At 45.2% G+C, this 18,892-nt stretch overlaps 1 protein-coding gene across 5 annotated transcripts in view; it reads right to left on the bottom strand.

Moving 5' to 3' along the window:
• LOC141763777 (glutamate receptor 1-like) overlaps positions 1-17,431 on the bottom strand; it is a 67,079-nt gene extending 49,648 nt beyond the window's left edge. Inside the window, exons 1-2 of one of the 5 annotated variants that reach the window (XR_012593161.1) lie at positions 17,080-17,423; positions 15,360-15,464 (exon numbers count right to left, since the gene is read on the bottom strand). Coding sequence is in view for 4 of the 5 variants with exons in the window: in XM_074628507.1 (XP_074484608.1) it covers positions 15,360-15,464; positions 17,080-17,211 (237 nt within the window). In the remaining variant the exon portion in view is untranslated. Of the gene's footprint in view, positions 1-15,359; positions 15,465-17,079 lie in introns of all 5 variants that reach the window. The other 4 variants (XM_074628507.1, XM_074628509.1, XM_074628506.1 and 1 more) reach the window with 4 other exon arrangements.
• Positions 17,432-18,892: the final 1,461 nt, after the last annotated feature.

Here is an 18,892-nt window from a genome sequence, read left to right as displayed (position 1 = left end):
CCTCTACTAGACTCTCTACAGAATGACTCCTCACCAAACCTCTACTAGACTCTCTACAGAGTGACTCTACACCAAACCTCTACTAGACTCTCTACAGAGACTCCTCACCAAACCTCTACTAGACTCTCTACAGAGTGACTCCTCACCAAACCTCTACTAGACTCTCTGCAGAGACTCCTCACCAAACCTCTACTAGACTCTCTGCAGAGTGACTCTACACCAAACCTCTACTAGACTCTCTACAGAGTGACTCTACACCAAACCTCTACTAGACTCTCTTCAGAGACTCCTCACCAAACCTCTACTAGACTCTCTGCAGAGTGACTCTACACCAAACCTCTACTAGACTCTCTACAGAGTGACTCTACACCAAACCTCTACTAGACTCTCTACAGAGTGACTCTACACCAAACCTCTACTAGACTCTCTACAGAGTGACTCTACACCAAACCTCTACTAGACTCTCTACAGAGACTCCTCACCAAACCTCTACTAGACTCTCTACAGAGTGACTCCTCACCAAAACTCTACTAGACTCTCTGCAGAGACTGCTCACCAAACCTCTACTAGACTCTCTGCAGACTCCTCACCAAACCTCTACTAGACTCTCTACAGAGTGACTCTACACCAAACCTCTACTAGACTCTCTGCAGAGTGACTCTACACCAAACCTCTACTAGACTCTCTGCAGAGTGACTCTACACCAAACCTCTACTAGACTCTCTACAGAGTGACTCTACACCAAACCTCTACTAGACTCTCTACAGAGTGACTCTACACCAAACCTCTACTAGACTCTCTACAGAGTGACTCTATACCAAACCTCTACTAGACTCTCTACAGAATGACTCCTCACCAAACCTCTACTAGACTCTCTACAGAGTGACTCTACACCAAACCTCTACTAGACTCTCTACAGAGTGACTCTACACCAAACCTCTACTAGACTCTCTACAGAGTGACTCTACACCAAACCTCTACTAGACTCTCTACAGAGACTCCTCACCAAACCTCTACTAGACTCTCTACAGAGTGACTCCTCACCAAACCTCTACTAGACTCTCTGCAGAGACTGCTCACCAAACCTCTACTAGACTCTCTGCAGACTCCTCACCAAACCTCTACTAGACTCTCTACAGAGTGACTCTACACCAAACCTCTACTAGACTCTCTGCAGAGACTCCTCACCAAACCTCTACTAGACTCTCTACAGAGTGACTCTACACCAAACCTCTACTAGACTCTCTACAGAATGACTCCTCACCAAACCTCTACTAGACTCTCTGCAGAGACTCCTCACCAAACCTCTACTAGACTCTCTGCAGAGTGACTCTACACCAAACCTCTACTAGACTCTCTTCAGAGACTCCTCACCAAACCTCTACTAGACTCTCTGCAGAGTGACTCTACACCAAACCTCTACTAGACTCTCTGCAGAGTGACTCTACACCAAACCTCTACTAGACTCTCTGCAGAGTGACTCTACACCAAACCTCTACTAGACTCTCTACAGAGTGACTCTACACCAAACCTCTACTAGACTCTCTGCAGAGTGACTCTACACCAAACCTCTACTAGACTCTCTGCAGAGACTCCTCACCAAACCTCTACTAGACTCTCTACAGAGTGACTCCTCACCAAACCTCTACTAGACTCTCTGCAGAGACTCCTCACCAAACCTCTACTAGACTCTCCGCAGAGTGACTCTACACCAAACCTCTACTAGACTCTCTACAGAGTGACTCTACACCAAACCTCTACTAGACTCTCTACAGAATGACTCCTCACCAAACCTCTACTAGACTCTCTACAGAGTGACTCTACACCAAACCTCTACTAGACTCTCTACAGAGACTCCTCACCAAACCTCTACTAGACTCTCTACAGAGTGACTCCTCACCAAACCTCTACTAGACTCTCTGCAGAGTGACTCTACACCAAACCTCTACTAGACTCTCTACAGAATGACTCTACACCAAACCTCTACTAGACTCTCTGCAGAGTGACTCTACACCAAACCTCTACTAGACTCTCTACAGAATGACTCTACACCAAACCTCTACTAGACTCTCTACAGAGTGACTCTACACCAAACCTCTACTAGACTCTCTACAGAGTGACTCTATACCAAACCTCTACTAGACTCTCTACAGAATAACTCCTCACCAAACCTCTACTAGACTCTCTACAGAGTGACTCTACACCAAACCTCTACTAGACTCTCTACAGAGTGACTACTCACCAAACCTCTACTAGACTCTCTACAGAGTGACTCTACACCAAACCTCTACTAGACTCTCTACAGAGTGACTCTACACCAAACCTCTACTAGACTCTCTACAGAGTGACTCTACACCAAACCTCTACTAGACTCTCTACAGAGACTCCTCACCAAACCTCTACTAGACTCTCTACAGAGTGACTCCTCACCAAACCTCTACTAGACTCTCTGCAGAGACTGCTCACCAAACCTCTACTAGACTCTCTGCAGAGACTCCTCACCAAACCTCTACTAGACTCTCTACAGAGTGACTCTACACCAAACCTCTACTAGACTCTCTGCAGAGACTCCTCACCAAACCTCTACTAGACTCTCTACAGAGTGACTCTACACCAAACCTCTACTAGACTCTCTACAGAATGACTCCTCACCAAACCTCTACTAGACTCTCTACAGAGTGACTCTACACCAAACCTCTACTAGACTCTCTACAGAGTGACTCTACACCAAACCTCTACTAGACTCTCTGCAGAGACTCCTCACCAAACCTCTACTAGACACTCTACAGAGTGACTCCTCACCAAACCTCTACTAGACTCTCTGCAGAGACTCCTCACCAAACCTCTACTAGACTCTCTACAGAGTGACTCTACACCAAACCTCTACTAGACTCTCTGCAGAGACTCCTCACCAAACCTCTACTAGACTCTCTACAGAGTGACTCTACACCAAACCTCTACTAGACTCTCTGCAGAGACTCCTCACCAAACCTCTACTAGACTCTCTGCAGAGACTCCTCACCAAACCTCTACTAGACACTCTACAGAGTGACTCCTCACCAAACCTCTACTAGACTCTCTGCAGAGACTCCTCACCAAACCTCTACTAGACTCTCTACAGAGTGACTCTACACCAAACCTCTACTAGACTCTCTGCAGAGACTCCTCACCAAACCTCTACTAGACTCTCTACAGAGTGACTCTACACCAAACCTCTACTAGACTCTCTGCAGAGACTCCTCACCAAACCTCTACTAGACTCTCTGCAGAGACTCCTCACCAAACCTCTACTAGACTCTCTACAGAGTGACTCTACACCAAACCTCTACTAGACTCTCTACAGAGTGACTCTACACCAAACCTCTACTAGACTCTCTACAGAGTGACTCTACACCAAAACTCTACTAGACTCTCTTCAGAGACTCCTCACCAAACCTCTACTAGACTCTCTACAGAGTGACTCTACACCAAACCTCTACTAGACTCTCTGCAGAGACTCCTCACCAAACCTCTACTAGACTCTCTACAGAGTGACTCTACACCAAACCTCTACTAGACTCTCTACACCAAACCTCTACTAGACTCTCTGCAGAGTGACTCTACACCAAACCTCTACTAGACTCTCTGCAGAGTGACTCTACACCAAACCTCTACTAGACTCTCTGCAGAGTGACTCTACACCAAACCTCTACTAGACTCTCTACAGAGTGACTCTACACCAAACCTCTACTAGACTCTCTACAGAGTGACTCTACACCATACCTCTACTAGACTCTCTACAGAGACTCCTCACCAAACCTCTACTAGACTCTCTGCAGAGTGACTCTACACCAAACCTCTACTAGACTCTCTACAGAGACTCCTCACCAAACCTCTACTAGACTCTCTACAGAGTGACTCTACACCAAACCTCTACTAGACTCTCTGCAGAGACTCCTCACCAAACCTCTACTAGACTCTCTACAGAGTGACTCTACACCAAACCTCTACTAGACTCTCTACACCAAACCTCTACTAGACTCTCTGCAGAGTGACTCTACACCAAACCTCTACTAGACTCTCTGCAGAGTGACTCTACACCAAACCTCTACTAGACTCTCTGCAGAGTGACTCTACACCAAACCTCTACTAGACTCTCTACACAGTGACTCTACACCAAACCTCTACTAGACTCTCTGCAGTGACTCTACACCAAACCTCTACTAGACTCTCTACAGAGTGACTCTACACCAAACCTCTACTAGACTCTCTGCAGAGTGACTCTACACCAAACCTCTACTAGACTCTCTACAGTGACTCCACACCAAACCTCTACTAGACTCTCTGCAGAGTGACTCTACACCAAACCTCTACTAGACTCTCTACAGAGTGACTCTACACCAAACCTCTACTAGACTCTCTACAGAGACTCCTCACCAAACCTCTACTAGACTCTCTGCAGAGTGACTCTACACCAAACCTCTACTAGACTCTCTACAGAGTGACTCTACACCAAACCTCTACTAGACTCTCTACAGAGTGACTCTACACCAAACCTCTACTAGACTCTCTACAGAGTGACTCTACACCAAACCTCTACTAGACTCTCTGCAGAGTGACTCTACACCAAACCTCTACTAGACTCTCTGCAGAGTGACTCTACACCAAACCTCTACTAGACTCTCTGCAGAGTGACTCTACACCAAACCTCTACTAGACTCTCTACAGAGTGACTCTACACCAAACCTCTACTAGACTCTCTACAGAGTGACTCTACACCAAACCTCTACTAGACTCTCTACAGAGTGACTCTATACCAAACCTCTACTAGACTCTCTACAGAATGACTCCTCACCAAACCTCTACTAGACTCTCTACAGAGTGACTCTACACCAAACCTCTACTAGACTCTCTACAGAGTGACTCTACACCAAACCTCTACTAGACTCTCTACAGAGTGACTCTACACCAAACCTCTACTTGACTCTCTACAGAGACTCCTCACCAAACCTCTACTAGACTCTCTACAGAGTGACTCCTCACCAAACCTCTACTAGACTCTCTGCAGAGACTGCTCACCAAACCTCTACTAGACTCTCTGCAGACTCCTCACCAAACCTCTACTAGACTCTCTACAGAGTGACTCTACACCAAACCTCTACTAGACTCTCTGCAGAGACTCCTCACCAAACCTCTACTAGACTCTCTACAGAGTGACTCTACACCAAACCTCTACTAGACTCTCTACAGAATGACTCCTCACCAAACCTCTACTAGACTCTCTGCAGAGACTCCTCACCAAACCTCTACTAGACTCTCTGCAGAGTGACTCTACACCAAACCTCTACTAGACTCTCTGCAGAGTGACTCTACACCAAACCTCTACTAGACTCTCTGCAGAGTGACTCTACACCAAACCTCTACTAGACTCTCTACAGAGTGACTCTACACCAAACCTCTACTAGACTCTCTGCAGAGTGACTCTACACCAAACCTCTACTAGACTCTCTGCAGAGACTCCTCACCAAACCTCTACTAGACTCTCTACAGAGTGACTCCTCACCAAACCTCTACTAGACTCTCTGCAGAGACTCCTCACCAAACCTCTACTAGACTCTCCGCAGAGTGACTCTACACCAAACCTCTACTAGACTCTCTACAGAGTGACTCTACACCAAACCTCTACTAGACTCTCTACAGAATGACTCCTCACCAAACCTCTACTAGACTCTCTACAGAGTGACTCTACACCAAACCTCTACTAGACTCTCTACAGAGACTCCTCACCAAACCTCTACTAGACTCTCTACAGAGTGACTCCTCACCAAACCTCTACTAGACTCTCTGCAGAGTGACTCTACACCAAACCTCTACTAGACTCTCTACAGAATGACTCTACACCAAACCTCTACTAGACTCTCTGCAGAGTGACTCTACACCAAACCTCTACTAGACTCTCTACAGAATGACTCTACACCAAACCTCTACTAGACTCTCTACAGAATGACTCTACACCAAACCTCTACTAGACTCTCTACAGAGTGACTCTACACCAAACCTCTACTAGACTCTCTACAGAGTGACTCTATACCAAACCTCTACTAGACTCTCTACAGAATAACTCCTCACCAAACCTCTACTAGACTCTCTACAGAGTGACTCTACACCAAACCTCTACTAGACTCTCTACAGAGTGACTCCTCACCAAACCTCTACTAGACTCTCTACAGAGTGACTCTACACCAAACCTCTACTAGACTCTCTACAGAGTGACTCTACACCAAACCTCTACTAGACTCTCTACAGAGTGACTCTACACCAAACCTCTACTAGACTCTCTACAGAGACTCCTCACCAAACCTCTACTAGACTCTCTACAGAGTGACTCCTCACCAAACCTCTACTAGACTCTCTGCAGAGACTGCTCACCAAACCTCTACTAGACTCTCTGCAGAGACTCCTCACCAAACCTCTACTAGACTCTCTACAGAGTGACTCTACACCAAACCTCTACTAGACTCTCTGCAGAGACTCCTCACCAAACCTCTACTAGACTCTCTACAGAGTGACTCTACACCAAACCTCTACTAGACTCTCTACAGAATGACTCCTCACCAAACCTCTACTAGACTCTCTGCAGAGTGACTCTACACCAAACCTCTACTAGACTCTCTACAGAGTGACTCTACACCAAACCTCTACTAGACTCTCTACAGAGTGACTCTACACCAAACCTCTACTAGACTCTCTGCAGAGACTCCTCACCAAACCTCTACTAGACACTCTACAGAGTGACTCCTCACCAAACCTCTACTAGACTCTCTGCAGAGACTCCTCACCAAACCTCTACTAGACTCTCTACAGAGTGACTCTACACCAAACCTCTACTAGACTCTCTGCAGAGACTCCTCACCAAACCTCTACTAGACTCTCTACAGAGTGACTCTACACCAAACCTCTACTAGACTCTCTGCAGAGACTCCTCACCAAACCTCTACTAGACTCTCTGCAGAGACTCCTCACCAAACCTCTACTAGACTCTCTACAGAGTGACTCTACACCAAACCTCTACTAGACTCTCTACAGAGTGACTCTACACCAAACCTCTACTAGACTCTCTACAGAGTGACTCTACACCAAACCTCTACTAGACTCTCTTCAGAGACTCCTCACCAAACCTCTACTAGACTCTCTACAGAGTGACTCTACACCAAACCTCTACTAGACTCTCTGCAGACTCCTCACCAAACCTCTACTAGACTCTCTACAGAGTGACTCTACACCAAACCTCTACTAGACTCTCTACACCAAACCTCTACTAGACTCTCTGCAGAGTGACTCTACACCAAACCTCTACTAGACTCTCTGCAGAGTGACTCTACACCAAACCTCTACTAGACTCTCTGCAGAGTGACTCTACACCAAACCTCTACTAGACTCTCTACAGAGTGACTCTACACCAAACCTCTACTAGACTCTCTGCAGAGTGACTCTACACCAAACCTCTACTAGACTCTCTACAGAGTGACTCTACACCAAACCTCTACTAGACTCTCTACAGAGTGACTCCACACCAAACCTCTACTAGACTCTCTGCAGAGTGACTCCACACCAAACCTCTACTAGACTCTCTACAGAGTGACTCTACACCAAACCTCTACTAGACTCTCTACAGAGTGATTCTACACCAAACCTCTACTAGACTCTCTACAGAGTGACTCTACACCAAACCTCTACTAGACTCTCTACAGAGACTCCTCACCAAACCTCTACTAGACTCTCTACAGAGTGACTCTACACCAAACCTCTACTAGACTCTCTACAGAGTGACTCTACACCATACCTCTACTAGACTCTCTACAGAGACTCCTCACCAAACCTCTACTAGACTCTCTGCAGAGTGACTCTACACCAAACCTCTACTAGACTCTCTACAGAGACTCCTCACCAAACCTCTACTAGACTCTCTACAGAGTGACTCTACACCAAACCTCTACTAGACTCTCTGCAGAGACTCCTCACCAAACCTCTACTAGACTCTCTACAGAGTGACTCTACACCAAACCTCTACTAGACTCTCTACACCAAACCTCTACTAGACTCTCTGCAGAGTGACTCTACACCAAACCTCTACTAGACTCTCTGCAGAGTGACTCTACACCAAACCTCTACTAGACTCTCTGCAGAGTGACTCTACACCAAACCTCTACTAGACTCTCTACACAGTGACTCTACACCAAACCTCTACTAGACTCTCTGCAGTGACTCTACACCAAACCTCTACTAGACTCTCTACAGAGTGACTCTACACCAAACCTCTACTAGACTCTCTGCAGAGTGACTCTACACCAAACCTCTACTAGACTCTCTACAGTGACTCCACACCAAACCTCTACTAGACTCTCTGCAGAGTGACTCTACACCAAACCTCTACTAGACTCTCTACAGAGTGACTCTACACCAAACCTCTACTAGACTCTCTACAGAGACTCCTCACCAAACCTCTACTAGACTCTCTACAGAGTGACTCTACACCAAACCTCTACTAGACTCTCTGCAGAGACTCCTCACCAAACCTCTACTAGACTCTCTACAGAGTGACTCTACACCAAACCTCTACTAGACTCTCTACAGAGTGACTCTACACCAAACCTCTACTAGACTCTCTACAGAATGACTCTACACCAAACCTCTACTAGACTCTCTGCAGAGTGACTCTACACCAAACCTCTACTAGACTCTCTGCAGAGTGACTCTACACCAAACCTCTACTAGACTCTCTGCAGAGTGACTCTACACCAAACCTCTACTAGACTCTCTACAGAGTGACTCTACACCAAACCTCTACTAGACTCTCTGCAGAGTGACTCTACACCAAACCTCTACTAGACTCTCTACAGAATGACTCTACACCAAACCTCTACTAGACTCTCTGCAGAGTGACTCTACACAAAACCTCTACTAGACTCTCTGCAGAGTGACTCTACACCAAACCTCTACTAGACTCTCTACAGAGTGACTCTACACCAAACCTCTACTAGACTCTCTGCAGAGTGACTCTACACCAAACCTCTACTAGACTCTCTACAGAGTGACTCTACACCAAACCTCTACTAGACTCTCTGCAGAGTGACTCTACACCAAACCTCTACTAGACTCTCTGCAGAGTGACTCTACACCAAACCTCTACTAGACTCTCTACAGAGTGACTCTACACCAAACCTCTACTAGACTCTCTACAGAGTGACTCTACACCAAACCTCTACTAGACTCTCTACAGAGTGACTCTATACCAAACCTCTACTAGACTCTCTACAGAATGACTCCTCACCAAACCTCTACTAGACTCTCTACAGAGTGACTCTACACCAAACCTCTACTAGACTCTCTACAGAGTGATTCCTCACCAAACCTCTACTAGACTCTCTACAGAGTGACTCTACACCAAACCTCTACTAGACTCTCTACAGAGTGACTCTACACCAAACCTCTACTACTCTCTACAGAGTGACTCTACACCAAACCTCTACTAGACTCTCTACAGAGACTCCTCACCAAACCTCTACTAGACTCTCTACAGAGTGACTCCTCACCAAACCTCTACTAGACTCTCTGCAGAGACTGCTCACCAAACCTCTACTAGACTCTCTGCAGACTCCTCACCAAACCTCTACTAGACTCTCTACAGAGTGACTCTACACCAAACCTCTACTAGACTCTCTGCAGAGACTCCTCACCAAACGTCTACTAGACTCTCTACAGAGTGACTCTACACCAAACCTCTACTAGACTCTCTACAGAATGACTCCTCACCAAACCTCTACTAGACTCTCTGCAGAGACTCCTCACCAAACCTCTACTAGACTCTCTACAGAGTGACTCCTCACCAAACCTCTACTAGACTCTCTGCAGAGACTCCTCACCAAACCTCTACTAGACTCTCCGCAGAGTGACTCTACACCAAACCTCTACTAGACTCTCTACAGAGTGACTCTACACCAAACCTCTACTAGACTCTCTACAGAATGACTCCTCACCAAACCTCTACTAGACTCTCTACAGAGTGACTCTACACCAAACCTCTACTAGACTCTCTACAGAGACTCCTCACCAAACCTCTACTAGACTCTCTACAGAGTGACTCCTCACCAAACCTCTACTAGACTCTCTGCAGAGACTCCTCACCAAACCTCTACTAGACTCTCTGCAGAGTGACTCTACACCAAACCTCTACTAGACTCTCTTCAGAGACTCCTCACCAAACCTCTACTAGACTCTCTGCAGAGTGACTCTACACCAAACCTCTACTAGACTCTCTGCAGAGTGACTCTACACCAAACCTCTACTAGACTCTCTGCAGAGTGACTCTACACCAAACCTCTACTAGACTCTCTACAGAGTGACTCTACACCAAACCTCTACTAGACTCTCTACAGAGACTCCTCACCAAACCTCTACTAGACTCTCTACAGAGTGACTCCTCACCAAACCTCTACTAGACTCTCTGCAGAGTGACTCTACACCAAACCTCTACTAGACTCTCTACAGAATGACTCTACACCAAACCTCTACTAGACTCTCTGCAGAGTGACTCTACACCAAACCTCTACTAGACTCTCTGCAGAGTGACTCTACACCAAACCTCTACTAGACTCTCTACAGAGTGACTCTACACCAAACCTCTACTAGACTCTCTGCAGAGTGACTCTACACCAAACCTCTACTAGACTCTCTACAGAGTGACTCTACACCAAACCTCTACTAGACTCTCTGCAGAGTGACTCTACACCAAACCTCTACTAGACTCTCTGCAGAGTGACTCTACACCAAACCTCTACTAGACTCTCTACAGAGTGACTCTACACCAAACCTCTACTAGACTCTCTACAGAGTGACTCTACACCAAACCTCTACTAGACTCTCTACAGAGTAACTCTATACCAAACCTCTACTAGACTCTCTACAGAATAACTCCTCACCAAACCTCTACTAGACTCTCTACAGTGACTCTACACCAAACCTCTACTAGACTCTCTACAGAGTGACTCCTCACCAAACCTCTACTAGACTCTCTACAGAGTGACTCTACACCAAACCTCTACTAGACTCTCTACAGAGTGACTCTACACCAAACCTCTACTAGACTCTCTACAGAGTGACTCTACACCAAACCTCTACTAGACTCTCTACAGAGACTCCTCACCAAACCTCTACTAGACTCTCTACAGAGTGACTCCTCACCAAACCTCTACTAGACTCTCTGCAGAGACTGCTCACCAAACCTCTACTAGACTCTCTACAGAGTGACTCCTCACCAAACCTCTACTAGACTCTCTGCAGAGACTGCTCACCAAACCTCTACTAGACTCTCTACAGAGTGACTCCTCACCAAACCTCTACTAGACTCTCTGCAGAGACTGCTCACCAAACCTCTACTAGACTCTCTACAGAGACTCCTCACCAAACCTCTACTAGACTCTCTACAGAGTGACTCCTCACCAAACCTCTACTAGACTCTCTGCAGAGACTGCTCACCAAACCTCTACTAGACTCTCTGCAGAGACTCCTCACCAAACCTCTACTAGACTCTCTACAGAGTGACTCTACACCAAACCTCTACTAGACTCTCTGCAGAGACTCCTCACCAAACCTCTACTAGACTCTCTACAGAGTGACTCTACACCAAACCTCTACTAGACTCTCTACAGAATGACTCCTCACCAAACCTCTACTAGACTCTCTGCAGAGTGACTCTACACCAAACCTCTACTAGACTCTCTGCAGAGACTCCTCACCAAACCTCTACTAGACTCTCTGCAGAGACTCCTCACCAAACCTCTACTAGACTCTCTACAGAGTGACTCTACACCAAACCTCTACTAGACTCTCTACAGAGTGACTCTACACCAAACCTCTACTAGACTCTCTGCAGAGACTCCTCACCAAACCTCTACTAGACACTCTACAGAGTGACTCCTCACCAAACCTCTACTAGACTCTCTGCAGAGACTCCTCACCAAACCTCTACTAGACTCTCTACAGAGTGACTCTACACCAAACCTCTACTAGACTCTCTGCAGAGACTCCTCACCAAACCTCTACTAGACTCTCTACAGAGTGACTCTACACCAAACCTCTACTAGACTCTCTGCAGAGACTCCTCACCAAACCTCTACTAGACTCTCTGCAGAGACTCCTCACCAAACCTCTACTAGACTCTCTACAGAGTGACTCTACACCAAACCTCTACTAGACTCTCTACAGAGTGACTCTACACCAAACCTCTACTAGACTCTCTACAGAGTGACTCTACACCAAACCTCTACTAGACTCTCTTCAGAGACTCCTCACCAAACCTCTACTAGACTCTCTACAGAGTGACTCTACACCAAACCTCTACTAGACTCTCTGCAGAGACTCCTCACCAAACCTCTACTAGACTCTCTACAGAGTGACTCTACACCAAACCTCTACTAGACTCTCTACACCAAACCTCTACTAGACTCTCTGCAGAGTGACTCTACACCAAACCTCTACTAGACTCTCTGCAGAGTGACTCTACACCAAACCTCTACTAGACTCTCTACAGAGTGACTCTACACCAAACCTCTACTAGACTCTCTACAGAGTGACTCCACACCAAACCTCTACTAGACTCTCTGCAGAGTGACTCCACACCAAACCTCTACTAGACTCTCTACAGAGTGACTCTACACCAAACCTCTACTAGACTCTCTACAGAGTGACTCTACACCAAACCTCTACTAGACTCTCTACAGAGTGACTCTACACCAAACCTCTACTAGACTCTCTACAGAGACTCCTCACCAAACCTCTACTAGACTCTCTACAGAGTGACTCTACACCAAACCTCTACTAGACTCTCTACAGAGACTCCTCACCAAACCTCTACTAGACTCTCTACAGAGTGACTCTACACCAAACCTCTACTAGACTCTCTGCAGAGTGACTCTACACCAAACCTCTACTAGACTCTCTACAGAGTGACTCTACACCAAACCTCTACTAGACTCTCTGCAGAGTGACTCTACACCAAACCTCTACTAGACTCTCTACAGAGTGACTCTACACCAAACCTCTACTAGACTCTCTACAGAGTGACTCTACACCAAACCTCTACTAGACTCTCTACAGAGTGACTCTACACCAAACCTCTACTAGACTCTCTACAGAGACTCCTCACCAAACCTCTACTAGACTCTCTACAGAGTGACTCTACACCAAACCTCTACTAGACTCTCTACAGAGTGACTCCTCACCAAACCTCTACTAGACTCTCTACAGAGTGACTCTACACCAAACCTCTACTAGACTCTCTACAGAGTGACTCTACACCAAACCTCTACTAGACTCTCTACAGAGTGACTCTACACCAAACCTCTACTAGACTCTCTACAGAGTGACTCTACACCAAACCTCTACTAGACTCTCTACAGAGACTCCTCACCAAACCTCTACTAGACTCTCTACAGAGTGACTCCTCACCAAACCTCTACTAGACTCTCTGCAGAGACTCCTCACCAAACCTCTACTAGACTCTCTGCAGAGACTCCTCACCAAACCTCTACTAGACTCTCCGCAGAGTGACTCTACACCAAACCTCTACTAGACTCTCTACAGAGTGACTCTACACCAAACCTCTACTAGACTCTCTGCAGAGACTCCTTACCAAACCTCTACTAGACTCTCTACAGAGTGACTCTACACCAAACCTCTACTAGACTCTCTACAGAATGACTCCTCACCAAACCTCTACTAGACTCTCTGCAGAGTGACTCTACACCAAACCTCTACTAGACTCTCTACAGAGTGACTCTACACCAAACCTCTACTAGACTCTCTACAGAGTGACTCTACACCAAACCTCTACTAGACTCTCTGCAGAGACTCCTCACCAAACCTCTACTAGACTCTCTACAGAGTGACTCCTCACCAAACCTCTACTAGACTCTCTGCAGAGACTCCTCACCAAACCTCTACTAGACTCTCCGCAGAGTGACTCTACACCAAACCTCTACTAGACTCTCTACAGAGTGACTCTACACCAAACCTCTACTAGACTCTCTACAGAATGACTCCTCACCAAACCTCTACTAGACTCTCTACAGAGTGACTCTACACCAAACCTCTACTAGACTCTCTACAGAGACTCCTCACCAAACCTCTACTAGACTCTCTACAGAGTGACTCCTCACCAAACCTCTACTAGACTCTCTGCAGAGACTCCTCACCAAACCTCTACTAGACTCTCTGCAGAGTGACTCTACACCAAACCTCTACTAGACTCTCTACAGAGTGACTCTACACCAAACCTCTACTAGACTCTCTTCAGAGACTCCTCACCAAACCTCTACTAGACTCTCTGCAGAGTGACTCTACACCAAACCTCTACTAGACTCTCTACAGAGTGACTCTACACCAAACCTCTACTAGACTCTCTGCAGAGACTCCTCACCAAACCTCTACTAGACTCTCTGCAGAGACTCCTCACCAAACCTCTACTAGACTCTCTACAGAGTGACTCTACACCAAACCTCTACTAGACTCTCTACAGAGTGACTCTACACCAAACCTCTACTAGACTCTCTTCAGAGACTCCTTACCAAACCTCTACTAGACTCTCTACAGAGTGACTCTACACCAAACCTCTACTAGACTCTCTACAGAGTGACTCTACACCAAACCTCTACTAGACTCTCTGCAGAGTGACTCTACACCAAACCTCTACTAGACTCTCTACAGAGTGACTCTACACCAAACCTCTACTAGACTCTCTTCAGAGACTCCTCACCAAACCTCTACTAGACTCTCTACAGAGTGACTCTACACCAAACCTCTACTAGACTCTCTACAGAGTGACTCTACACCAAACCTCTACTAGACTCTCTACAGATTGACTCTACACCAAACCTCTACTAGACTCTCTTCAGAGACTCCTCACCAAACCTCTACTAGACTCTCTACAGAGTGACTCTACACCAAACCTCTACTAGACTCTCTACAGAATGACTCTACACCAAACCTCTACTAGACTCTCTACAGAGTGACTCTACAACAAACCTCTACTAGACTCTCTACAGAGTGACTCTACACCAAACCTCTACTAGACTCTCTACAGAGTGACTCTACACCAAACCTCTACTAGACTCTCTTCAGAGACTCCTCACCAAACCTCTACTAGACTCTCTACAGAGTGACTCTACACCAAACCTCTACTAGACTCTCTTCAGAGACTCCTCACCAAACCTCTACTAGACTCTCTACAGAGTGACTCTACACCAAACCTCTACTAGACTCTCTACAGAGTGACTCTACACCAAACCTCTGCTAGAATCCAGCTGATTTAAGAGAAGCAGCACCTTTCTGGGCCCGAGGGGGCTCAGCTCCATCACACTCAGAGTGTAGTTGGTTCGATGTCCTCGCTCGTCAAACTGGACACGACCCGTCAGCCCTTCCAGACGCACCTGCACACAAATACAAGCATGAGTATTTCTGACTGTAGTTTTATGGCTGTACTGTCGGTCTACCTGCTGTAGAGCTCTCTGAGTATGTCTGACTGTAGTTTTCTGGCTGTACCGTCGGTCTACCTGCTGTAGAGCTCTCTGAGTATGTCTGACTGTAGTTTTCTGGCTGTACCGTCGGTCTACCTGCTGTAGAGCTCTGAGTATTTCTGACTGTAGTTTTATGGCTGAACCGTCGGTCTACCTGCTGTAGAGCTCTCTGAGTATTTCTGACTGTAGTTTTATGGCTGTACTGTCGGTCTACCTGCTGTAGAGCTCTGAGTATTTCTGACTGTAGTTTTATGGCTGTACTGTCGGTCTACCTGCTGTAGAGCTCTCTGAGTATTTCTGACTGTAGTTTTATGGCTGTACTGTCGGTCTACCTGCTGTAGAGCTCTCTGAGTATTTCTGACTGTAGTTTTATGGCTGTACCGTCGGTCTACCTGCTGTAGAGCTCTCTGAGTATTTCTGACTGTAGTTTTATGGCTGTACCGTCGGTCTACCTGCTGTAGAGCTCTCTGAGTATTTCTGACTGTAGTTTTATGGCTGTACCGTCGGTCTACCTGCTGTAGAGCTCTCTGAGTATTTCTGACTGTAGTTTTATGGCTGTACCGTCGGTCTACCTGCTGTAGAGCTCTCTGAGTATTTCTGACTGTAGTTTTATGGCTGTACCGTCGGTCTACCTGCTGTAGAGCTCTGAGTATTTCTGACTGTAGTTTTATGGCTGAACCGTCGGTCTACCTGCTGTAGAGCTCTCTGAGTATTTCTGACTGTAGTTTTATGGCTGTACTGTCGGTCTACCTGCTGTAGAGCTCTGAGTATTTCTGACTGTAGTTTTATGGCTGTACTGTCGGTCTACCTGCTGTAGAGCTCTCTGAGTATTTCTGACTGTAGTTTTATGGCTGTACTGTCGGTCTACCTGCTGTAGAGCTCTCTGAGTATTTCTGACTGTAGTTTTATGGCTGTACCGTCGGTCTACCTGCTGTAGAGCTCTCTGAGTATTTCTGACTGTAGTTTTATGGCTGTACCGTCGGTCTACCTGCTGTAGAGCTCTCTGAGTATTTCTGACTGTAGTTTTATGGCTGTACCGTCGGTCTACCTGCTGTAGAGCTCTCTGAGTATTTCTGACTGTAGTTTTATGGCTGTACCGTCGGTCTACCTGCTGTAGAGCTCTCTGAGTATTTCTGACTGTAGTTTTATGGCTGTACCGTCGGTCTACCTGCTGTAGAGCTCTCTGAGTATTTCTGACTGTAGTTTTATGGCTGTACCGTCGGTCTACCTGCTGTAGAGCTCTCTGAGTATTTCTGACTGTAGTTTTATGGCTGTACCGTCGGTCTACCTGCTGTAGAGCTCTCTGAGTATTTCTGACTGTAGTTTTATGGCTGTACCGTCGGTCTACCTGCTGTAGAGCTCTCTGAGTATTTCTGACTGTAGTTTTATGGCTGTACCGTCGGTCTACCTGCTGTAGAGCTCTCTGAGTATTTCTGACTGTAGTTTTATGGCTGTACCGTCGGTCTACCTGCTGTAGAGCTCTCTGAGTATTTCTGACTGTAGTTTTATGGCTGTACTGTCGGTCTACCTGCTGTAGAGCTCTCTGGATGTCGATGCCCTGTCCCCAGGGGGCTGGAGGGTTGGCCAGACACTCCCCTGCGTTGCCACGGCGAGAGATGTCGATGCGCTGGCGCCGCAGGTTCTGGAAAGCTGTCGCCATGACGCTGACACCATCGTAGGTCAGAGCTCCCGTGTACTGAGGATGACGAAGAAGTTAGAACCCTTAAAATGTTTTATTATTATGATGTCAGTTGGTGGTGGAGCCGTGAGGTTCCAGTTTGTTATTATCTCTGATTGATATCAGACCCACTTTCATATAAACTACTGCTGGCTGTTATATAAACTACTGCTAACTGTTATATAAACTACTGCTAACTGTCATATAAACTACGGCTAACTGTCATATAAACTACTGCCAACTGTCATATAAACTACTGCCAACTGTTATATAAACTACTGCTTACTGTCATATAAACTACTGCTAACTGTTATATAAACTACTGCTAACTGTCATATAAACTACTGCTAACTGTTATATAAACTACTGCTTACTGTTATATAAACTACTGCTAACTGTCATATAAACTACTGCTAACTGTCATATAAACTACTGCTAACTGTCATATAAACTACTGCTAACTGTTATATAAACTACTGCTTACTGTTATATAAACTACTGCTAACTGTCATATAAACTACTGCTAACTGTTATATAAACTACTGCTTACTGTTATATAAACTACTGCTAACTGTCATATAAACTACTGCTAACTGTCATATAAACTACTGCTAACTGTTATATAAACTACTGCTTACTGTTATATAAACTACTGCTTACTGTTATATAAACTACTGCTAACTGTCATATAAACTACTGCTTACTGTTATATAAACTACTGCTAACTGTTATATAAACTACTGCTAACTGTCATATAAACTACTGCTAACTGTCATATAAACTACTGCTAACTGTCATATAAACTACTGCCAACTGTCATATAAACTACTGCCAACTGTTATATAAACTACTGCTTACTGTCATATAAACTACTGCTAACTGTTATATAAACTACTGCTAACTGTCATATAAACTACTGCTAACTGTTATTTAAACTACTGCTAACTGTTATATAAACTACTGCTAACTGTTATATAAACTACTGCTAACTGTTATATAAACTACTGCTAACTGTCATATAAACTACTGCTAACTGTTATATAAACTACTGCTTACTGTTATATAAACTACTGCTAACTGTTATATAAACTACTGCTTACTGTTATATAAACTACTGCTAACTGTTATATAAACTACTGCTTACTGTTATATAAACTACTGCTAACTGTCATATAAACTACTGCTAACTGTCATATAAACTACTGCTAACTGTTATATAAACTACTGCTTACTGTCATATAAACTACTGCTAACTGTCATATAAACTACTGCTAACTGTCATATAAACTACTGCTAACTGTTATTTAAACTACTGCTAACTGTTATATAAACTACTGCTAACTGTCATATAAACTACTGCTAACTGTTATATAAACTACTGCTAACTGTTATATAAACTACTGCTTACTGTTATATAAACTACTGCTTACTGTTATATAAACTACTGCTAACTGTCATATAAACTACTGCTAACTGTCATATAAACTACTGCTAACTGTCATATAAACTACTGCTAACTGTTATATAAACTACTGCTTACTGTTATATAAACTACTGCTAACTGTCATATAAACTACTGCTAACTGTTATATAAACTACTGCTAACTGTTATATAAACTACTGCTTACTGTCATATAAACTACTGCTAACTGTTATATAAACT

Source organism: Sebastes fasciatus, unplaced genomic scaffold (genome assembly GCF_043250625.1).
Source record: "Sebastes fasciatus isolate fSebFas1 unplaced genomic scaffold, fSebFas1.pri Scaffold_40, whole genome shotgun sequence".
Taxonomy (NCBI): Eukaryota; Metazoa; Chordata; class Actinopteri; order Perciformes; family Sebastidae; genus Sebastes; species Sebastes fasciatus.
The sequence above is the reverse complement of the archived record's forward strand: the minus strand, read 5'-3'. Positions and strand labels throughout refer to the sequence as shown.